The sequence below is a fragment of the Oryzias latipes genome, chromosome 19, assembly GCF_053564925.1.
Source record: "Oryzias latipes strain Hd-rR chromosome 19, Olatipes_Hd-rR_3.1".
Lineage (NCBI taxonomy): Eukaryota > Metazoa > Chordata > Actinopteri > Beloniformes > Adrianichthyidae > Oryzias > Oryzias latipes.
The window spans coordinates 24,615,713-24,639,215 of NC_136255.1; the positions used below are offsets into that span (position 1 = coordinate 24,615,713).

Here is a 23,503-nt window from a genome sequence, read left to right on the forward strand (position 1 = left end):
TAAATAATGGATCCTGTCCCGTCATAATTCCGCAGAGACTTCATCAAACGTCTCACAGTTTGCGCAGCTGCAAGTCTGTTTGTCATCCAGTAATAGGGAAAAGCACATTTCTATGTCTTCTGCTGCAGCTATGCATATTTCTGTGTTACCTTTTCACCAGTTGTTGCAGGAGTTATGTTAAAAAAGTTACCGTGATCGGTGAAATCCACGGAGTCTGATCACAGATTCATCATTTATGGCAGTAAAACTCCTGACTGAACATTTTCTCCCTTTTCTCTTTTTTAAATTCTAAAACCTTTATAGAAATGAAGTCCAGGATCTTAGAATGAAAACAAAGATCTGATCACAGATTTCTGATCTGAAGAGCTCCGCCGCGGGCCGTAGTTTGCCCATCCCTGGTCTAGTGGGTCTAGACGACCCAACTCCCAATGTGAAAGTGCCATGGATAGAAAGCACAAGGGTTACATGAAATCACTCGTCTGTTCTCCAGTCTTGCTGTGTAATAAGGTATGTCAACATCATGGTATCATTAAGGTTATTAGTATTGATGTGTTGAACCAGAGACTCTGGACCTGATGGTTTTATTCCATCTGTTCTCATAATTGGTCAAGAATGAAGAAAATCCCCCTCTGTGATGTAAAAATCAAGGTTTGGAGTCAGCTATAGTTACAAAAAACTTCATAAAGCCACTTTCTTTGGTTGTTTTTGGATATTTGACAGCATCACAATGTCACAAATGGAAGTGAAAATACCTTAAAATGAGGCTTTTCACAGAAATCATTTTGTTAGATCAAAACTAAACTAAAGTTCGACTCCGATCATCCGATCGTTTTTAGCTAAAATCAAAAACCCTGTGTGGTTTTTTTAGGACATACTTTCTGCAGAGCGGCAGGAGTTTGTCCGAAATTTGCCTGAGTTGTGGGCGGGACTGTTGGCGGGAGCAACCCCGCCCCCGTTTCCCATCATCCATTGGCTTTACATGGTAGCCAACAGCTCCTCACACCTCCGACCCGAGTCCGATTCCCGCTCAAACGTTTGTCTACAGGTGGATGCATCATAATGGGGGCGGAGCTGTGAGCTTGTGGCCCCGCCTCTTTTAGCACCCATGTCACTGCTCCAACGGCATTTTTTTTCTGTCTGCTCCTGATTCACAATGATTGGAATAAAGAAATACACAGAAAAGCCAATTTAAGTAATTTTCTTTGTCTTATTGTTAAAAAAATTAATCATTCAAAAAATAATGTCAGCGCATGACGACACTATTATGACAAAGTTGTACCACAATAATGCACGATTATATTAGTCACCGGTACCACTATTGTGCCATAAGTGAGCCGGTTTAGCTCGTGCTGGTTTGCGGCGCCTTCCGTCCGTGAAACTGGGGTTCGAATCCGGGCTGCTCCCTGTTCCCTTCTCTACTTCTGTGCCGGTCCCAAGCCCGGTTGCTTTGAGAGGGTTGCGTCAGGAAGGGCATCAGGTGTAAAACTTTGCTAAGTTTACAATGCGACTTGTTCGCTGTGGCGACCCCTGATGGGAAAAGCCGAAAGAGAACGACGACGACCACTATTGCCCCATAAAAGGATGACAGACTGTTCATTAAGTGGGAAAACCCATAAAAATACAGTCTTCCTACCCCCCCATCGCACACACACACACGCACTCAGGCGCACGCCTCCACCACCAGATCTGGCCTCCATCCCCAAACCAGACAAAGGACAAAGGCGGGAGGCAGGTGCGGCGCCGACAGCCTCTCTCCACAGGTGAGAGGGTGATATGCCACGTCCAGACGACGACAGCCCAAGGTGACTTTAAACTCTGGAAAAAAACTTTGACACAGAAACCACAAAGGTCCGATCTCATGAAAAAGCTTTATTAGAAGCTCCGTCTTGAAACATTTGTGCGTAAAAACCTGAACTCCTCATTGCACCATCCCTTCAATGTGAAGCTCTCCTCCTGAGGAACTCGAAAGTTGCCCAAGAGGAGGTTTCACCACCAAAAAAAAAGGGGGCCGGTTCTTTCAGAATAACACCAACAAACCGGAAAAGCAATACTGGATCAGATAAAAACCCGTCAAAGTGTCCGTGCAGTTATCAAACCTATTATTAATAAAACTCTTCCACGTCGGACGTCTGCTTCCTCACCCCTGCAGGGCAGGGAGGAGGTCCGCGATGGACTCCACGTAAAAGTCCGGCACCATCCTCCGCCTCTCTGCGCAGCCGCTCTCCTCGTGGCCCGCCACGTCCTCCAGGGTGCTGACCCCCGTCAGGGTGAGGAGGGTCTTCAGGCCGCAGTTGGAGCCCAGCAGGATGTCGGTGTCCAGGCGGTCCCCCACCATCAGGCAGCGCTCGCGCTCCACGCCGAACTGGGAGGCCAGGCAGTCGAACATGAAGGGGCTGGGTTTGCCCACCGTCTGGGCCTGGCGCTGGGCCGCCGTCTCCACGGCCTGCAGCAGGCAGCCTGTACCTGTGTGGGTCAGGGGGGGCCGGAGGTCAGAAAGGTCAGAGTTTTTTGAGGAGGTCTCTTTTCATCCTTACCTGGGACGGCTCTGCCCCCCTCCAGGGGCAACCTGGTGTCCCTGTTGGTCCCCACAAACAGACAGTCCTTCTGGATCAGGTACTGCAGGGCCCGGTTCAGCTTCATGTAGCTGAAGTCCTGGTCGAAGCCCACCACCACGGCCTTCACCTCCGGGTCCAGGGGCACGTTTGCCCAGTCCCCCGGGCCCCCTGAGACGTGGTCCGGTCCCACCCCGGTCTGCTGGATCCCCACGGTTTCCAGCTCCTGCCTCATGGCCTGGCTCCCCATCAGGAAGACCTTTTGACCCTGCAGCCCGCAGGCCGTCTGCAAGAAGACTGCGCAGCCGTACGCCGTCCCGAACACCTCCTGCTCGGTGACGTCAAAGCCCAGCGTGGACATCTTGTCCGCGTACATCCTCCGGGTCTTGGTGCTGTTGTTGGTGAGGAAGAAGACCCTCTTCCCGTGCTGCTTCAGCAGGTTGATGACCTGCGGCGCGCCGGGGATCACCTGGTCCCCCCGCCAGATGACCCCGTCGCAGTCGAACAGGATGCTGTCCACGGAGTCCAGCAGCTGCTGCAGCAGGACCCCCTGCAGCCGCGCGCATGATTTGGACCCGGACATCGGGAGGTTTGAAGGAGATTCTGCACAGAACTGCAGCGGAACCCGGAGGAGTTCTTCTGGAGACGCTGAAACGAGCCCAGAAGGGAGAGAAGCAGAGCAGGTCTGACCTTTCGCCGACTGTCGCCGGAATTCTTCGGCTACTTCCGCACCGGCGCTCTTAAAGGGCCAGCAGCCCAAATTTTTTTTTTTTTAAGTACAGTATTACCAAGAAATATTTTATTTACATTTCACTGAGTGAACGTTTCGTAACTCTTGTAATACAACAGACTTGCCGCCTCAGCAGTAGCCGATAGGTTTTTTTAATTTTTATTTTGTTTATTGAACTTTTATTGAATAGCTACGACAGAAAGAAATAAAAAAGAATTAAATACAAAAAATAATTAAATAAAAAAAAACATAATTGTAGTTTACAATACTAGGGATTTTCAAACAACATGTGATCGTCAATAAAAATATAGTTTTATTGCATTTTCTTTTTAAATTAATTTCAGAGATTTAAAATATAAACTGATCTCTTTATGAAATGTATTGAAAAATAGTTTGGTTTTTGAAAATCAGCTCTTATGAATAAAATTTTCCCCCAGATATTAATAAAGTATTGAATGTCAAATCAAATAGATTATCACCAGAAACTACTCCAAATAATATGATCTGCTTTTGTAACTGAATAAAAATAGGAAAGGGAAACTTTGAGGAGCACCAAGAAAAAGAAATCCTCCCAAAAACTGTTAACATGTATACATTCAAAAAAAAGATGATCAAGAGTTATATTTATGTCACAGAAAGAAAACCAAAACTTACATGTAGTAGTTCCTTGCATGGATAGACTACATTCATTATTAATCAAAATTGACAGTTTCTCATATTTTATTTTAATATTTATTTTGAACATAAAAACAAATGGAATAGAATTCTAATTATTTATGGTTGATATAAAATGTAGACATTCAAAATCTGTCGTTATAAAGGTTGTGACATGCTCCGTATGTTACATATATGGACATGCTTGCTCTTAAAAAGTTTGGATTTTCCTTTTCATTTTTAGGTTTTGAACTTTAAAAATGTGTAAATATGCATATGTTCTTATTAAGTTTAGTCGCTATACTTTGCTCTTTGCGAGTCAAAACTTCCCAACTTTCTGTTTCGTTCTATTTCAGCGAATGTGATGAGACGCTTTAAATCTGCATCAACATAAAGAACATTTTCTGGTCATCTGGTCATATAAACGTGTCGTCTGTCATTTACAAGCCGCTCACATAAACACGTAAATATTGGACAAATGTTTAACATCTATTTCACTTTTGACTTCTGTGAGACAGAAAAATGGAAATGAAATCTTTGAGTAAATTATTTTCCAATCATTCATAATATATATATATATATATATATATATATATATATATATATATATATATATATATATATATATATATATATATATATATATTATAACTATTTCAATGGTCAAGTATTTCTGAAAGAACAACACAAATCTCATCCTCTGCTAAAACATAAAAAAAATAAAAATAAAAAAAGGGCTTGTTAAAAAACAAAAATAAAACATTTAAATCACCACAAGCCTTTTTTTTTCCAGTAGAAAAAATAAATAATTACACTATAAACCCTTTTGACCATCCACAAAAACCTGTGCTTTTGATAGCCGGATGTTTAATTAATGAATCAGATTTAATAATTTTAGATTTTACTTTATGAAAGACAAAAAAAATTAGGCCCTTTAAGAAGTCAAAACATTTTATCATCCCAAGTAACAGTACAAAAACAACAGTAGTGTACAAAGCAGTAAACGTTTTTCTTTCACTTGTCTTTTTTCTTCACCGGTTTCCGAGGAAAGAACATCTCCCGGAGGTTTCGCAGCGGCCCTCTGCTGTAGAAGTATCTCTTAGAGTGATTGGGGGCGGGGCTGCAAAGAGCATCCGCCGCCGCCGTCGGGTGGCAGTGCTGACAAACGTAGCCGCGGCTTTTGTACCACTCATTGGAGGTCTGGTTGACCAGCGCCAGGTAGAAATGGAACAAGGCGTAGCCCGCCAGGAGGAAGAAGACGAAGACGACGAAGCCCAGCATGAAGATGATTCGGGGGAAAGTGAGAAAAAGATGCTGGAAGAACAAAGAGGGGGAAGAAACATGAGTGAGGAGGAGGAGTGCAGCTTTGTGCAGATGTGATGCACAGGCAGTACCTGGACGATGAACGGAAACCCAGCCGGCTGCTGCTCGCCGTTCTCGTCGATGTAGCTGGCTCTCAGGAGCCCCGAGCGCAGCACGGCGTGGAGCAGCATGTCCAGCGTCAGCAGGGCCACGTCGGCCGCCATGGCGCACACGCTGAAGAGGTACAGCAGGAAGTAGCCTGTGTTCTGAGCGCCGACGCAGTTGTTCACCCAGACGCAGTGATGGTCAAAGCGATGAACGCATCTGTCGCAGACGCCTGTGCAGCAGACGGGGAGGTGAGGAAACCAAACATCCGTCATCGAACCCGCAGGGAGCAGAAGGAACGCCGGGACTCACCGCAATGTTTGGAGCGAGCCGGTTTGATGAGCTGGCAGGTCGGACAGGAGACTCCAGGATGGAACAGCCTCTTGTCGTACGGATAGACGCGGAGCAGTCCAGAGACGGTGCTCTTTGTCACCGTGCCTACCAGACAGTGAGAAAACACACAAAAAAAACACAAAAATGGGGTTTTCTGATGACATATATAGAGAGAATTAAGCTCAAAAGGATATTTCTGAGTATTTCTTTATTCAAATCATTGCAAGTCGGGAGCAGACAAATTAAAGTAGTTTGATCCAGATTCCAGCTCAGACGAGGAAAATAAAGAGGTCCGTGGATCTATTGGTCTGCAGGTGGATGCATCGTAGCTCTGCTAAAGGCTGTTCCCAACAGTCTGCTCCTGAGACAGCCAAGCGACGGACCATATTCCCCTCACCAGGCCTGATTATTATGGACATTAGATTGAAACTAACCTGGATCTGTCTTAATGCAGAGGTAGAAGAAGAAGGTCTTTAGCACCAGCAAAATATAAGGCACTGATAAGCTGGTCAGAGAGGTGTCCATGTCCCTGCAGAAGCCAAACACCTCATAGGTGAACTCTCCGTACACGGCGCCCTCCAAGAGGATGTGCAGGTAGATGAACATGTTGTTCCTGCAAAGCATCACACTTTAAAAACCACATTTCAAAAAAAAGGCAAGCTTAAAAAATGCTTTGGTATCCCTAAAAATAATAAGTAAAAAGTACCTATTTTTTACCAACATTATTTTACAATATTTAGAAGGTTTTCTTTATATATTTGTTGTACAAACTATACGCAGTACAAACCAAAAGTTTGTTTCTCATTCAAAGAGTTTTCTTTATTTTCATGACTATGAAAATTGTAGATTCACACTGAAGGCATCAAAACTGTGAATTAACACATGTGGAATTATAAACATAACAAAAAAGTGTGAAACCACTGAAAATATGTCATATTCTAGGTTCTTCAAAGTAGCCACCTTTTGGTTTGATTACTGCTTTGCACACATTCTCTTGATGAGCTTCTAGAAGTAGTCACCTGAAAGACTGTTAGAATTTGGATTATGGCAAGAAAAAAGCAGCTAAGTACAGAAAAACGAGTGGCCATCATTACTTTAAGAAATGAAGGTCAGTCAGTCTGAAAAGTAAGGAAAACTTTGAAAGTGTCCCCAAGTGCAGTCACAAAAACCATCAAGCGCTCCAAAGAAACTGGCTCACATGTGGACCCCCCCCAGGAAAAGAAGACCAAGAGTCACCTCTGCTGCAGAGGATAAGTTCATCCGAGTCAGCAGCCTCAGAAATGGCAGGTTAACAGCAGCTCAGATTAGAGAGCAGGTCAATGGTACTCAGAGTTCTAGCAGCAGACACATCTCTACAACAACTGTTCAAAGGAGACTGTGTGAATCAGGCCTTCATGGTAGAATATCTGCTAGGAAACCACTGCTAAAGAAAGACAACAAGCAGAAGAGACTTGTTTGGACTAAAGAACACAAGGAATGGACATCAGCCCAGTGGAAATCTGGGCTTTGGTCTGATGAGTCCAAATGTGAGATTTTTGCTTCAAACCACCATGTCTTTGTGCGACGCAGAAAGGTGAACGGATGGACTCTACATGCTTGGTTCCCACTGTGAAGCATGGAGGAGGAGGTGTGATGGTGACCTGGCCTCCACAGTCACCGGACCTGAACCCAATCCAGATGGTCTGGGGTGAGCTGGACCAATGAGTGAAGGCAAAAGGGCCAACAAGTGCTAAGCATTCTGGGAACTCCTTCAAGACTGTTGAAAGACCATTTCAGGTGACTACCTCTAGATCAAGAGAATGTCAAGAGTGTGCAAAGCAGTAATCAAATCAAAAGGTGGCTACTTTGAAGAACCTACAATATGACATATTTTCAGTGGTTTCACACTTTATTGTTATATAATTACCTATTATATAATTCCACATGTGTAAATTCATAGTTTTGATGCCTTCTACTTAAAGTGAAACCTTAACCACTATATTATACGTAAACTTCATGCAAGAACATTTATACATTGTGCACAATATACACTCTCTGATCAATATATAAATTATTAACGTGTATAATTTGTACTTTATTAATCTATTAAATCATCATTTTAACAACAAACCTTTGATGAAACATTCTGTGCAGACTCCGCTGGAAAAACCTCTGCAACCATAGTGGAGTAAAAGGGGAAAAAACCTGTGAAGAGAGATATTGGACCTGGATCAACAGCGCCACTCAGCGGTGGCTTAAAGGAGTGCAAGTGTTTGCATCTCACCTTTCTAAAACAGTCAAAAAGTCTGTTTAAGGGGCTGTGCTTCTGGCCGGAGTATTTACAGACCAGAAAAATGCATGTCAGCATCACCGCGACGTAGATAGCAAACAGAGTCAGAAAGTCCATGTTTTGGTTCTGAGAGACAGTCACAGACAGAGAAACGAGATGTTTATGGATCAAAATTAAACCACACAAAGACACAAAGAACAAAAAGGTAAAAAAATAAATAGTAATTGCTACATTCATAGTAGTTACATTTCTGTTATTTTAAAAACAAAAACAGTGTTCCTACATGGCAGAGAAGAGTTAGCATGCTACCTCCCCACCTACAAGTTGCTAACTCGTTGTAGCATAAATACAAATACGTTTGGCGTTTAATACTTGCCGGATAGTCGAGCTTGCATCGAACTGTCTTTCAGTCTTTTAAAATCTCCCTTTAACATTTCCGATTAGATGTGGTATTGAGTTGCCGGCTTTACTTTAGGTCCATGCCTCACATCCCTATCTGCTTATTACGCTACTTCCGTAGCATCCATGCTACGTCATGCTAACAACAACAATGCTATGCGGAAGTTACAAATATAAGTAAACAATAAAACAGTTTCTTAAAATAAACAAAAGATTAAAAAAAGTGTGAGCGAAATTGATAAAAAGAATTATCTATATATGTATTTTAGATTTTTTTTTAAACGTACTTACAGAACCCTTATTTAAATTAAATTTCTATTTTTTATTTATTTTTTAATAAATTTTGTGTATTTTTTATTTGATAATTCTTATATGTTTTTGTTTGCCAAAACATATCTGCAAGTTCTTATCATATAGCCCCATTTAAATGTGTTCATATTGTTGTTGAAATATGGAGTTGTCAATAAAGACTTGCATTCAAAAATAAATGAAAAAAAATAAAAACTCAGCGGCTTTTAAACTAGTAAATTGTTTTTGAAATTAATAAATAATTAAATAAGGCAAGAACTAAACAAAGAGCATACATTTAGAAGTATTTTTTAAAAACTACTCTGGAAAAAACTATTTTAACTTACTTGTTTGAAACGACACACAAGATGGACTTCTATTTAAAAAAGATTTCTCTTTTTCTGGAATGTTAGCTGTTTTTAAATAGAGTTTAGAACTCAACTGAGAAAAACCTTCTCAGTTCAGACAGTAATACATATATAGTAATACATATTTATATATAAAATAATTATATACAATAAAATCAATTTAAGATGGTTGGACTCATCTTTACTAAGTCAGTTTCTAACTTTTTTGAATAATGTAGATAGTATTACAGAATACACAATTTGATTTGGTTTGATGTTTCTTAATTTTTGTGTAGTGCCTGGAGGTAACATCTCCAACTAATAAGCTCTTCGTAAATAATCTTTTACGGTGATTACAGTGAAATATGCATCTGCCTAGTGGTTTAATCGTTTAGTTGTCTCTTTATGAATTAGAATTTTAAACAAAACATAACAGTGTAAGTGTCTGTCAATGATGACCCAAAGACAAGAGAAGGAACCAAATCTTCCAAATCAATATGACATTTTCATCACGAAAAAAACAAAATTACCACCTATTGTGTGTTTTTTACTGACTATGTTGTTGTTTTATAAAGCAGCAGCATATTTCACGTTTTATTCATTACCTTTTTTTCTTACAGCATTACATTTCTTTTATTAGGACGTATTATTTCTGTTCTCAGTGTCTGTTTCTTCCATCCAGTGAATGACATACATGTTGGATCTGGTAGCAAAGTTGTTCTCATGCTCAGGTTACAGCTCACAGTAGACGACCAGAGAGCTTTACTCTACTGCTGTGAGGACACATCGATGAATGCAGCTTGAAAAGGTAACGTTTAGAATTTTTTTTTTTTTTAGTTTAGTTAATTCTGTGAGTGTTTCTGAAAATATCGGATAAAATACTCTTTTCCTTGCCACAGGAGCCAGAAGCAGCTTTGTTTGTCATTAAAGCTGACTGTTTGTCATGTGGAGAGTTAAGCGTCATTGCGGGGTTGTAAAAGTAAACTGGACTTGAAGGCAGCGTGGTGCGTTTGCAGTGAGTCACTCTGCATTATTCAGCGTGTAGCAGACAGGCTGTTCCTTATTGTTTTCATTTCATCACTGACAGTCTGCCAACCTGTCACTTCCTTCAGCACTTTCTATTCTGCTACAAGCAATTCTCAACAATTTTCATTCTAATGCACCTGTTGGTCATAATAATAGAAATATACATTTCTATTTTTGTAATGAATGAAAGCACCTGGACAAACCTGTGTGTGTGCCATTTGTGTACTTTTCAGATTTGAATATGGATTACAAAAAATATTTGGCTCTTTTTGACAATATTAAATCTAGTTTAAGTTCAAAACTTCCTTTCCAACGTGACATTTTGTTTCAGACAATAAGAAAAATAACCCATAAATTGATTAAAAATGAAATTTAATTCACAAAAAAATGAGAAAAGCACCTAAATTTGTAGCAATAAAACATTAACTTGGCATAAAACTTAGCAGATGACAGAGGAAAAGAAATTCTACTAACTTCACACAGAAGGCTTCAAAACAAACAAATGAAGTTTAAATAATTTCTTCAAGAAAGTAAGTTCTGTAAGCTTATTTTTATTTTTTACCAATATCTTAGAACCCTACTGTTCCTTAGTTGTGTGACATGATCGAACAAAAATCAACCTGTTAAATATCTGTGATCTCTGATATTTCAGATGAAAAAAATATTGTAATAAACTTCACACTGCAAGAAAACACAATGAAACAATCATGGGGGGGGGGGGGTGCGTTCAGGAAAATTTAACAAAGAAGCAGTATGTTAAGGATGGCTCGCAGGTGCTACCCGCCCCCACCAACCACTATCACCCCGTTTTTACCTGCCTTTTATTAGCTGAGTGGCTTCTACACCCCCCTCACTCTATCCCCTTCTGCCACCCTTGACAGAGCTACACGTGACAAATGCATGACAAAATGGCATCTTTCCGTTTTTTTTATCTCCATAGCAACCATTTCATTTTTTGGTCGCCTGGGGATGACGAAGAGGTTGATGTCATTTTAAGAAAAATCGACAAAAGTAAACTTTTGGATTTCCTTGGCAACGGAGGTTTTTTGTTTGCCACACCTACATTCCTAATACGCTCATATTGTGTGAGCCAGATAATCACGTATTACATTTTTCCAATATTCGGGTACAAATGTTTATTAGGGTAACACCACTTTTCAGAGCTCGCCGTTTAAAAGCTGCAAACGTTAAAAGCAACTTTTTTTTTCCCGACGTCGCTTCCAAATGATGCTCGAGAAGTTAGGAGGCAACGGAAGAAATTCCTAAGGAGGATTTTCGATTTGTAGAAGCTACTAAAGGTGAATTCAAGCCCAAATTCAAGGTGGCGGCCTCTTCCTGAGGTTAAAAGTAGATAAAACCTTGGTTGTTGAGAAATTTCATGAAATTTGTTTCCTACAATTTTCCTAAATAAAAAAAAAAAAGTGACGTTTTTAAATTTCATACTTTGCCAAAAAAGTTACTCCCAAGCTGGAGGTTCAGTGGCCATCCCATAATAATTTCAAAACCTTCCTTTGGACATCCCAGACATTTGTGGATTTTGAAATGTATTTTTTTTAGGCCAGTCAGAGATTTCTGCCCCATTAGTTTTTTTTCATGATGTGATGATGTGATGTCATCATTTTTTTTTGGGGGTGGGTCGTTCAGTATGCCTATAATTCATTTCACCGGGTCGAGGGTTTGGGCCAACAGGTCTGTACATGAATTCAGCTTGGAGCTGAACCACTGATGTATAAAATTTACATCGCACACACATCACATTAAAATGATGCAATTGACGCTCAAATCACTATTGAATTCTATATAAGCTGCAAAATAATCAGTTATACGTTGATTTATGTGTTCTTCGAGTGGTTCACTAAACGTGGTTCATCTTAATTATGTGCACTATGTTGGTTAAAAAAGTACTGACATATATCTCTATAGAGGTCCCAATATGAACTGTGTTTTTTTAACGCTGACACATTTCTGTCACTCATGAATGTTTCTCTTGTTTTGCATTAAACCCGTATGCTTCACCTGCAAATTTGGCTTTAAAAACATTGGTTTTACTTAAAATCCTGGAGGTTTTAAAGCCCTTTCTGCATGTTTTGATCCCTATTTTCTTGTCACCAGAGACATATTTCGTTTTTACCAAGGGAGGGGAGCATGTTTTAGGACTGTATTCATAACTGGGGGGTTGGGGTGGGGTGGAGGAGTGCTGAACATTCAGCTGATAAGCCTGTAATCCTACAGGCTAAAGCCTTAAATTGCCCCTGCACCCTCCGGGTGGGCCGAACATACGAGTGTGCTGACACACTTGGACGCGTGGCGTTCTGAGCCATCCGATGCTCCAATTAGTACCCCGTCAGGTTTTCTTGCATCGACTCAGAGTGATTTCTGGGCCAGGAGCGGTCCCTCGGAGAGCAACCTAGCCAGGAGAGGAAGAGGAGGAGGAGGAAGACACTGTGGTGTATTTATAGAAAAACCAGGCCTCACAATACTCTTTTTTTGGAGACAGAATTAAGGAACCAAGGTGCATGGGTGCACGTGTCCCAGTTTTCTGATTAACTGTGAAGGAGGCTAACCCAGGGATGATTCAGGGATGAGATGCAGGACGAACTCTTCGCACACTCACTTTTCTGTACACACTCACCTTTTTGCTCACGAGGAAGGAATGGGGCAGCGTTTTCGTTTCGCTGCGTGGTTTTCTGTGTGACTTTGGGCTTGGATGCTGTTTTCTCCTCCCTTTATTGAAGGAATCACAGCCCACTTTACCTTTTTTTTTTTGAGGGGGCAAGATCATGAAGAAGTTTTTGCAGAACAAAAAGGGCAGATACTCTTTTCGGCAGAGCAAAAGGGGGGCTCGGTGTCCGAAGGATTTCTGTAAGTGTTTGATCGGCTTCAGTTCTCCTCCTGGGATGGATGTGGAGCACATCATGCGCCGCCGGGCCACACCGGGGAGGGGGGGTCACAGCATAATCATATTTATTTTATTTTTCTGTCCTATTCATTCTTTACTTGTTTAGTGTTTTGTGCTTCCAAAGTCAGCTATATGTTTCTGTATTCCTGCTCAGCTTGAAAGATGTGTCAAAAGAAAGGAGGAACTTTTTTCTTTCAAACTAATTAAGGTCACAATCTGTGTGAAGCTCTTGCTTGATTGGCTGAGGTGGAGTTTGTGAACCAGGTCAGGGACCGCTGGGTGTGTCACAGTGCGGGGTGGAGGGTTACAGAGTGCTACAACTTCACACTCAGGAGATTGCAGGAGAGACGGCGAAGAGCTGCATCTTTTCGAGCTTTTATTTTGAAAAAAACTGCATTTTTCGTTGAATGCAATGGGGCTTGACTTAAGATGGGCTGAATTGGGTATGAATGTCTATTTTAAAGACTTGCCGTGACAAGTGAAGTTGAACGAGTTTCTTTTTACTCTATTCTTTTAGTTCTCAGCATGCCGACTTCCAACCAGGGCTGGCCGGAGGAATTCGGCTTCCAGCTGGGGGGCTATGGACCCAGCTACATTCTGTCTGTGGAGGAGGGCAGCAGCGCCCACCTGGCAGGGCTGCAAGCCGGAGATCAGGTTCTGGAGATTGAGGGCCAAAACGTGTCGACGCTGGCTCCACAGGCAGTCATTGCCATCGCCCAGACCCAGAAGAACATCCCCCCAAGCATTGGAGTGGTGTCCCGCATACAGCAGGCAGGTGTTGCAGCTCCGAATCCCAAACATGGCGTCTATAAAGATGGTTTAATACGAGGCTTCACGTCTGACTTCCTAAAGACACATTGTCTGTCTTCTGCAGATGGACATCACACCAGGTCCCGATGGTCGATATGGGTTTACCATAGTGGGAGACTGCCCTCTGCTGGTGGAAGACTGCTCTCCATGTTCCCCAGCCGGGCGCGCGGGTTTGAGAGCCGGAGATTATGTCATGGAGGTGAACGGCATCCCCGTGAGGCAGCACGAGATGGCAGCATCCCTCATCAAGGCTTCTCAGGGCCGGACGCTCCGCCTGGGGGTTCTGTGTCTCGGTCCGAGGCAGAAACGAAGCACGAGCGTGGAGGAAAGCCAGGGGACCGGGGAGGGGGCAAGACAGGACCGCAAGCACAAAGCTCTGGAGTTCAACAGGAAGGTACTGGCTGATGATCAGAAACACTGACTATCTGTTTAAATAAAGGTTAACACCACAATTAAGAATAAAAGACTAAAATCACATAATTGATCACTTTGTGCTCCTTCACAGTTTGTGCCTGAAAGTCTGAAACTTTGGGATGCTGATGGATTTCCTTGGATTCCTTATTATTCTACTAAAAAAAAACGTTTAGGCTCTTAAGTTCAGTAGATTTAGTACATTTCTAAGAATACATCATTTTTGTTCTTCGATTTAACAATTGACCTTACACGAGAACTGAATCGAGTGACGTCACCCAAAGAAAACGGCGTCATCTACTCGGTCGCAATCTTTTTCACAAAATACGGATGCGGCCATGTTGGAGCCAGACGACGTCAGTACGATTGATCCGAGTCGGTCCAGGTCAACGTTATGGCAACCTCTCTCACCAATCCGCAGTGAGCTTGTTGGAAGGCCACGCACTTAAAAATCCATACCTGTCAATCAAATGTTTCCGAACGTTCGATGTGAGACCGCCCACTTTTATTGAGACTTAAATGACAGAAAAACAAATAAAATAAAAAAGGATTAGAACATGTTTAAAACAGGTAGCAGAGTAAGGATAGTTATTCTGACAAATATAATGATAGAAAAAAAGCAGTTTATTTCTCTATAGAAATCTATAGGATTTGTGCGGGTACTTCCTGGTTGGAGCGCCAGGGGGAGGGGTCACTCAGTCCAGTTTTCGTATACAGCCAATTGATTAAACCACTTAAAAAGTTTTTTTTGCTCCTCCTGCTTTGATGCATGACATTTCTTATTCTTGAGACTGTGTTTTTGGTTTGTTTCTAGATAGCCAAACTTTTCCCCATACTATAATACCACCACCACTGTGTTTTTAAGGTAGGGCATCGTTTTTATGCTTGAAAAACCTGATTTTGCTCTTTGATAATAATAATAATAATAAACTTTATTTACCGTATATACCTTTCAGGATAAAAATCACAAAGTTCTTTACAGTACAACACTGAATATAAAAATAAGGAATTATGCTGCAAAGGCTCTGTCACCCTTAGTTTTTAACCGCTTTACATATCAAAACCCTTCATTTTTGGCTCACTGACCCAACCGAGGGCACCGTGAACAAACAAAACCCATCCTGATGGAGGTAACTTCTAAAGCCATTTGGACGAGTGACAAAATGATTCAAGGGGGAGAACAGTTTAGGTCCAGATGCCATGACTCAACTTTAAGAAAACACCACCTGGATGAATGAGAACCTCCTGTTGGTCCTTAATTTAATCAAAAGTTAAATTTTCAAACCTCTGCCTTTTAAGATGATCAATCCTTTTGTGAGGCTTTCTGATCACTGTTGAGGAAATGTTCAAAGTTAAGCTTTGAAAACATTTTTTTTGTGAAACAACCACTTTAATCTCTGTATTTTTGGTTAAACTGAGAACCTTTACCATCGTGTTAACGCTTAAACTTTGGGTTGACGTCTAAAAATGTCCCGTGTCACTGGAACACGAAAAGGCCCAGATAACCACGGTTTGGACGTTTCCCGCTGATGTTTTCATCTTAACCTTCTCCATCAGGTGGACCAGGTTTTATCCGGTGAGCCTGAAGTGAAGGAGCAGCTGTTCGCCGTGCTGAAGCAGTTTGCTGCAGAGAAGAGGGTGGAGTGGCTGGCCGCGGCGCTGCCGGAGATCCTGACCACGGACGAACACCGGCAGCTCTTCTCCAGCATCAGGTAGGAGCCCGAGGCGTCAAAGTCTGCCTCTCACTCAGACTGGAGAGGAGAAGCAAAAAGAGGCCGGTGTTGCTAAAAACACCAGCTTTAGGTCGGAGTTTTCCCGTTTCTTCTGATTTTCGTGCTTCCTGAAGGCGACGTTTTCTCTCCATCGGCTTATTAGTGCGGAGATTTGTTTTCTTCAAACAGGAAAATCTTAAGACCTTCAGTTCAGTTTGCTTCTTTCCTTGACTTGATCAAAACAAGTGAACACGTTTAGACGTTCTCTATGTATTTTGTATTTTAATGTTAGCTCAACTTCCTTCTTTCCTCAAACTGGGAAAAAGTTTGAACCCAAAAGTAGATCCAAGTGGGCGGGAATGTTTTTTTTATTTAAGACGACAACATTTTCTTCCTGCTGTCCCATTCTTAAAATTTTGTAATGGTTAAAGTTGTGCCAAGAAAATATTTGCTGCTGTCTTTGAACGCACCATTTTGACTCAAACCCGTTTTAGCTCATTTGTTTTATTTTGGTCCATAAAAGACCAACTTTGATGAAAGTGGTGCTTTTAACATGTTCTTGTGGCATTTCTGATGATGGAGGACATATATGAAATAAATTAGGATTAAAATTCCACTTTTAATTATTTCTTTATTCAAATTGTTGTGAATCAGGTGCAGACAAAAAAAAAAGCGGTTTGTATTAGATCGTAGAAAAAAACGCTGCTGTTTGGACTGATGCTCTGCAGCACGAGGCCTGATGGAGGATGTCGTCCATCAGAGTTCATGGTTCTATCAATGCTAAGGTGTTGCCCTAAAACTGCATAGCAGCCCCTCACCATTACACTACCACCACCATTTTGGACTGATAGAACGGGAAATTGACCAACCGCAGAGTTCGTCTTCAAAAAAAAAATGTTCAAAAATCATTCAGCATTTTTGTGATTAAAGCTTGTTTTGTTTTTTTTGTTTTGTTTAGGGAAAAAAAATCTGAAATTTAAACTATAAAACTTTATATTCAGTTCAAACGCAAAAATTATTTTAAAGAGCTCCAAAAAAAGCCAAAAAAACAGTTTTTATTAATTCTGGTTGTCATCAACTAATTCAGTCCAGATCATTTCTATCAAGACAGATTATCTGATTTAAATGGTCTAAATTAGAGACAAACAGATAGATGGTTTTTTAGTGTAATCTCCAGATTTAGCGAGAAAAAAACCTCTAAAGTAAGATTAGGAAGAAAACCTCCAGCAGAGCAGGAGTCAGTAAGGTCGACCATCTGTCGTGACCCACTGGGGTAAAAAAAACTACAACAACCAGCGTCAGTCAATACAGGAACAAATAGGCAGGTTAGGTACTGCAGACAAAAGAGAACAGAGGAACATCTGTTAGTAGACAAGAGAAATAAAATTGGGTGATTGCAAAAATCTCATTCGCTCATGGATAGGAATAGACAGAAGAAAGGTTTACAGAAAAGGACTAAACAACCCACAGCTTTATTAAAAGTAATTTTACCGTACTTTTATTTTGAAAAGGCAGAGGAAGGAGAATGCACGTCTTTTATTCAAGTGTTTTGGGTTATTTTGGCTCCACGGCAAACACAAAAAGAGGGAAGAGGGAAAAAGCTCTTGAACCCTTGAACTCTTAGGGTTGGCTGCTGTTTAAACTCTTATCTGACCATCGTTGCTGCCATACCTGTGCGTCACCATGGCAACCACGTGAGTGGCCAAACCAGCCATGAATTCAACATAACAAAAGTCAGGCTTCTCTGGAGCCAGACCAATTTTTTTTGTGTGCGTGTGTTTGTTGAAGTTATCAAACCACAGATTGGTTCCTTTAAATTTTACACTTTCCTTTCAGCCTCAAAAATGTTGCATTTACCGCATCAATACGGGGTTTTTTGCAAAACAACAAAAAAGTTGTTGCTGTAAAAAATGAACAAAAAAAGTCTGGGGATGTTCTGGAACGGGCAGTCTGATCTGGGGGAGAGAAGCTTTTTTAAAATAAGGATTGGCAGAGCGGAGTGCATTCACAGCATGTCTCTGATGGCCACATTGAGCCGTTTTCGGCACGTGAATCCAAAATGGAGCACAAACTCAGCGTGTGCGGGCGGCAGTTTTCCAGCTAACACAGACCGTTTTTTTGGTCACTTCTGTGCCAAAATGTGTCCTGGATCCCCAGCTGATTTATCTACAGACTGTTCATCCTGTGAGGGAACCAGTTTGTCGCATTTCTGTACGACCGGCTGCATTGATTAATAAACATGAGGAAGGATTTCCATCATGAATTAAGTTTGACTCACCTTTAGTAAATTATTCAGACTCTTTTCTGCACCAGAGAAAAACATCCAAACCACTTCTGTTCGGTCCGTCGTCTCCCCCCTCTCTCTTACCTCACCTCCTCGGTCTCAGGGGGAGATTTTTTGCTCAGATGGATTTTCTTCAGGTTTTCTGCAGAGAGGAGTCGGGCAGCTCCTCTGACATTTGCGCCCGGTAAAGACGGGTCCCTGCACGTCATGAAGCCCCTCAGAAGATGAAGCCATTGATCTGCAGCTCGGTTAAAGATTGGTTGGTTTGTTAGAGATGAGTCAAAGCTGAGGCGATGAATTGTTTTGGGTGAGTACTTCTCTTTTTGAAATCTTCAAATCTGCTGCTGTTGTCTGCTGTTCAAGAGAGGTTAGTCGGTTTCTCCGGTATTTTGGGGATTTTTGTGAGGAGAAATGAAGGCTTCAAACCACAGAGATTTCATCTCTGAGGATTTTTAAAGTAAAACCTGGTGGTTTGAAAGGGTGCTGACAGCATCTGCCAGCATCTCTGTGGGAATGCAACTGTTTTTTCACCGAGCACCAAAAAACCCTCATCTGCAGCTCAAATGTGTTCATCATTTCCTCCTAAATTCTTGGATCCGTTTGCCTGACAGGAAGTCTCAGCAAATTGATCCTATAGGGGAATTTCGTGAGCCATGTTGGGTTGCAACCCTTTTTTGACTTGTGCTTCACGCTGAGCAAAAGCTTTTATTTATTTTTTAAGACTTGATAATGATGGTGTTTTGCCTGCAGGAGCTAGCAGCCAGAATCTGCTCTCAGTTGTTTCAGCTCGAAACACTCGTTTTTAATAGACGATCGAGACACACGGTCCTAAAATTTATGCTAATTGAAAATGAAAAAGTCTGGTTAATCAACCGATTGATTAATAAAATTAGCTTTTATCCTTTATTGCACATTGTGAGGCTGATGAGAGGGCGAAAATCTTTCCATGGCAACAGAGGAGTCTGCTGGAGTGTTTGTTCTTCATGAATCAGATGGTTCAGGGTTCCTTAAGGAGAACCCTTTTTCATTGATTTAAGGAGCTTCACATGTTTCCCAAAATTGCTTTAAAATAATTTGTTTCCTTAGAAACAGGGCAGGAGGACAAGAGCAACAGTAACTGAGGTTTAAGAATTTATAGAAAGTCTGTATTTTCTCTAATTTTATATATTTATTTTTTTGTGTTCATCTTCCTTGTTTTTTGTATGCACACATACGCCCGAACAACGTTTTAGTCATGTTTAAAAATAATGTAAAAATTCAAACCGTGAAAAGCTACTCTCCCCTTCTGCCCTGCCATCCTGGTCCGGTTTGCACGTGAAAAATTTATACAAATAAAAAACGAAACACTTTTTTCAAAATGGCATCTTTCTGTTGGTTTTATCTCCATGGCAACCATTTAATTTTTTGGTCGCCTGGGGGGGAAGAAGAGGTTTATGTAAGTTTTAGAAGAATCGGCAAAAGTAAACCTTTTGATTTCCTTGGCAACGGAGGTTTCTTTGTGAACCACACCCACTTTTCCAAATACGTTCGTATCGTATGTTATAACTTTTTCGTTCAGCTTGCTCCAAGGATTCATGAAATACATTTTCACATTATTTCAGTGAAAAATATGCGAGCAACAGGGAAACGCCAATATTGCAAGCTTACCATGGTGACGCTATTAAAAATCTACAAACTCTAAAACCAACCCTTTATTCCCTAAGTAGCTTCCCAGTGACGCTCAAGGAGTCGGGAGGCGATGACTCCAAATCCCAACAGGGAGTTTAAATTTGTATCTGGAACTAAAGATTTATTTATTTTTTAGAATCTTCAAGATGACGGCAAAGTGGCTAGATGGTTAAGTTGGCTAGGAATGGCGTACCGGAAAACAGCGTTCACTTCCCAGGGGTTCAATGAGCTTAATCCAGTGTGGGTCCTGGCAGAACTATTCATGCTACACTATGTAGCCACAAGGAAACCTGAGTTTGGGTTTCCCTGTGCCGGTCCCCAGCCCAGATACAATACACGGTTGTGTCAGGAAGGGCATCCAGCGTAAAAACTCTGCCAAACCACATGTACCAATCAGTGAAAGCTGATTCGCCGAAGCGACCCCTGACGGGATGTGCCAAACGTTCAAGATGGCAGACCCTTTCTGAGGTCAAAGGTTAACAAAACTTCAGTTGTGGTTGTCGACTTAGCCTGTTGGCGTGTGTGTGAAATTTTGAACGGATCGATCAAAGTTTTCATTTCCCATTTTGTGGGAAAATCGCCAAATTTCCCATTTCCACAAAATGATCGCAGAGCAGTAGGTACGGTGGCCATCCCATAATAATTTTAAAACATCCTCTGGATATCCCCAACATCTGTGTTTTGATTTTAATAGTGGATTCTGAAATCATTTTTGAACTGAATGAGAGATTTTGGGCCCTTGCAGTTTTTTCTTTTACAGTTTCTGTGATGTCATCTTTTGTTTTGTGTTTTGGTGGAGGGCTGGTTCACTTTATTCAAAATTCAATGTCATCGGATATTAGGTGTGTGCCAATTTTGGTGAGTTTGTGGCCATGGGACATATTTACTCAAAGGCGCAACAAGAAAGAATTGCAAAAACTATATGGTCCTTGTACCATGTACAAATATAATCAGATCAAATCAAATCAAATATAATCAGATCAAATCAAATCAAGATCAAATATAATCAGATCAAATCAAATCAAAATAAATATAATGAGATCAAATCAAATTAAATATAATCAGATCAAATCAAATCAAAATAAATATAATGAGATCAAATCAAATCAAATATAATCAGATCAAATCAAATCAAATATAATCAGATCAAATCAAAATAAATATAATCAGATCAAACCAAATATAATATAATCAGATTAAATTAGATCAAATTAAATCGTATCAAATCAAATCAATCAATCAATCAATCAAATCAAAATCTCACTTCTACATGTTCCCTTACAGATTAAATAACTTTTTTTTATAAAAACAAATTTGCATCCATTATTTACTCTTTATAAATAATGTTTTGAGTTATGTTTTTGTTAAGAGCACTGATGCTCTCAGTGAGCAGCTGAGAGGTTTTCGTTTTACATCTACAAGCAGCCTAAAAATACCAAATACTATTTATATCTCTGGAGGCTTTTATCTGAGCTCATTTTAGCTTCACAGCATTTAAAGGAGATTTTCTTTTGGTGAGAAACAAATCAAACAACTAGTCGTGTTTGCAGTTTCACTCTAGCTGAGCTTCCCAAAGGTCTGCTTCAAAGACTGTTGTTCAGCCAGCATCTGCATTCTCACGTACAAGTTGTAATGTTGAAGCTGTGTTTTTTATTTTTTAATCGGCACTTTGAATAACAGCTTTGCAATTACCTGAAAAAACTTCTGTTTTGATTAGCTCCAATTAAATCTGCAAAGAACGAAGAAAACGAAGACAGATGTTGTCAGATGCAAACTGCACAGGCATTTTTATCCTCACAACAGCAGCTGACTGGATATTTTTCATTTTTAGACAATTATATTTCATCTGAAAGATGGTTTTCCAAGCAACAAAAAGTTAAAAATGCTAAAATCTGTTTTTTTTCTGTATTCTGAATGCACAGTTAGTTGTATTTGTTCTGTCTGGATGCTTAAAAAGATGTTTATCCTTTGTTGCCCCCTCTAAAATTGAGTGTAAGCTTCAGAATTGTGTTGAAAAATCGACGTTTTCATGAATCTGAAAAGCTTCTCCACCACGCATCCAGTCTCCCAAGAAAGACAGATGATGCACCAAACTGGTCTGTCTGCCTTGGAGCCACATCCTGACTCCTGAAATTAAATTAGGTCTATGGTTTTCTGCAAATCATTCCTGCTTTTCTTTTTTTTTTTTTTGAGAAAACAAGTGGGGCTGCTCCAGACAGTTATAGATCTCTGTTTCTTACAAATGAGGTCGGATTAGGTCTTTCTGAGGATAAAGTTTTGGTACAAAGCTGGCAGCAGCTTCACACACACAGACATCAGGCTGACAGGTACTGTATCTATGTGACTATATGTCAGACAGCAGGGAGGCACAGATAGCAAACAGAGAGGGAGCGAGTGGGCTGCTGCGCTTACAGCACCAGAGAACATTTATTTATATCCCACGAGGAGTCTGAATGTTGTAGCCAGCAGTCTGCGTTCAGGCTGCAAATACACCGACGAGTGATCAGCAACCGACAGCTCACCGATAATACATGGCCTGCATCTGTACCTTGCGGAGCCCCCAAAGGGACATTGAAGAAAAAAATATTGAAGGAAAAAAAAAAGAAAACTAACAGAAGAGCACCCGTTAGTAACAGGTGTTCACTCATTAATAACAGGTCCGCACCCGTCAGTAACAAGGGCTCACCAGAAACCGACAGCACACTAGTAAAACATGGGCTGCATCTGTACCTTGCGGAGCCCCCAAAGAGACATTGAAGAAAAAAATATTGAAAAAAAAAAAAGAAAACTCACAGGTGAGCACCCGTTAATAACAGGTGAACATCCATTAGTAATAGGTGTGCACTCGTTAATAACAGGTGAGCATCCATTAGTAACAGGTGTGCCCTCGTTAATAACAGGTGTGCATCCATTAGTAACAGGTGTGCACTCGTTAATAACAGGTGTGCATCCATTAGTAACAGGTGTGCACTCGTTAGTAACAGGTGAGCATCCATTAGTAACAGGTGTGCACTTGTTAATAACAGGTGAGCATCCATTAGTAACAGGTGTGCACTCGTTAATAACAGGTCCGCACCCATCAGTGACAAGTGCCCACCAGAAATCGACAGCACACTCGTAAAACATGGGCTGCATCTGTACCTTACGTAGCCCCCAGAGGGACATTTAAGAAAAAAAACTGAAGTTAAAAAACAAAACAAAAACTAACAGGTGTGCAGCAGTTAGTAACAGGTGTGCAGCCATTAGGAACAGGTGTGCAGCAGTTAGTAACAGGTGTGCAGCCATTAGGAACAGGTGCTCACCAGAAACAGAGAGCACACTGATAATACATGGCCTGCATTTGTACCTTATGGAGCCCCCAAAGGGACATTTAAGAATAAAAAAAACGGGGGGAAAAACTAACAGGTGCGCACCCATTAGTAACATAGTTTTCTTCCAGCTTTTTTGCGGTGCAGACTTCGACATGCTGGAGTCAGTAAGCAATTATTGGTCTGAGTCAAGGTTTCTATGGCAACTGCTCTTGCCAATTAGGAGTGAGCTTGTTGAAAGGCTACACGAAGTCTGTCAAACGTTTATGAACGCTGGGCGTGAGACCGCTTACTCTTATTGAGGCATCTGATTGGTCAGTTTATAACTTGAACAACTTGCAAAGAAAATAGGACTATCAAGCACATGTCAAGCACATGTGTCATTTTTCTACAGAAGTCAATGAGA

The 23,503-nt window shown here is 41.0% G+C and overlaps 3 protein-coding genes across 11 annotated transcripts in view; 1 reads left to right on the forward strand and 2 right to left on the reverse strand.

The window, feature by feature from the left end:
* Positions 1-1,849: 1,849 nt before the first annotated feature.
* On the reverse strand, positions 1,850-3,293 carry pgp (phosphoglycolate phosphatase). The gene is made up of 2 exons (XM_004080144.5): positions 2,535-3,293; positions 1,850-2,463 (listed from the first exon to the last, which is right to left on the reverse strand). Exons 1-2 carry the CDS (start codon positions 3,133-3,135, stop codon positions 2,138-2,140), a joined length of 927 nt encoding a protein of 308 aa, XP_004080192.1. The 5' UTR covers positions 3,136-3,293; the 3' UTR covers positions 1,850-2,137.
* Positions 3,294-4,869: 1,576 nt separating this feature from the next.
* On the reverse strand, positions 4,870-8,065 carry zdhhc4 (zDHHC palmitoyltransferase 4). The gene is made up of 6 exons (XM_023949626.2): positions 7,940-8,065; positions 7,787-7,860; positions 6,111-6,289; positions 5,656-5,781; positions 5,331-5,575; positions 4,870-5,250 (listed from the first exon to the last, which is right to left on the reverse strand). The coding sequence occupies exons 1-6, from the start codon at positions 8,060-8,062 to the stop codon at positions 4,951-4,953; spliced, it is 1,047 nt and encodes a 348-aa protein (XP_023805394.1). The 5' UTR covers positions 8,063-8,065; the 3' UTR covers positions 4,870-4,950.
* grid2ipb (glutamate receptor, ionotropic, delta 2 (Grid2) interacting protein, b) overlaps positions 8,013-23,503 on the forward strand; it is a 40,163-nt gene continuing 24,672 nt past the window's right edge. For 2 of the 9 annotated variants that reach the window (XM_078937094.1, XM_078937098.1), the window contains exons 1-4: positions 12,274-12,867; positions 13,422-13,675; positions 13,779-14,108; positions 15,683-15,837. In XM_078937094.1, coding sequence (XP_078793220.1) covers positions 12,786-12,867; positions 13,422-13,675; positions 13,779-14,108; positions 15,683-15,837 — 821 coding nt within the window. In that variant the 5' untranslated portion in view covers positions 12,274-12,785. Of the gene's footprint in view, positions 8,151-9,641; positions 9,788-12,271; positions 12,868-13,211; positions 13,348-13,421; positions 13,676-13,778; positions 14,109-15,682; positions 15,838-18,058; positions 18,429-23,503 lie in introns of those variants that run through there. The other 7 variants (XM_078937097.1, XM_023949497.2, XM_078937096.1 and 4 more) reach the window with 6 other exon arrangements.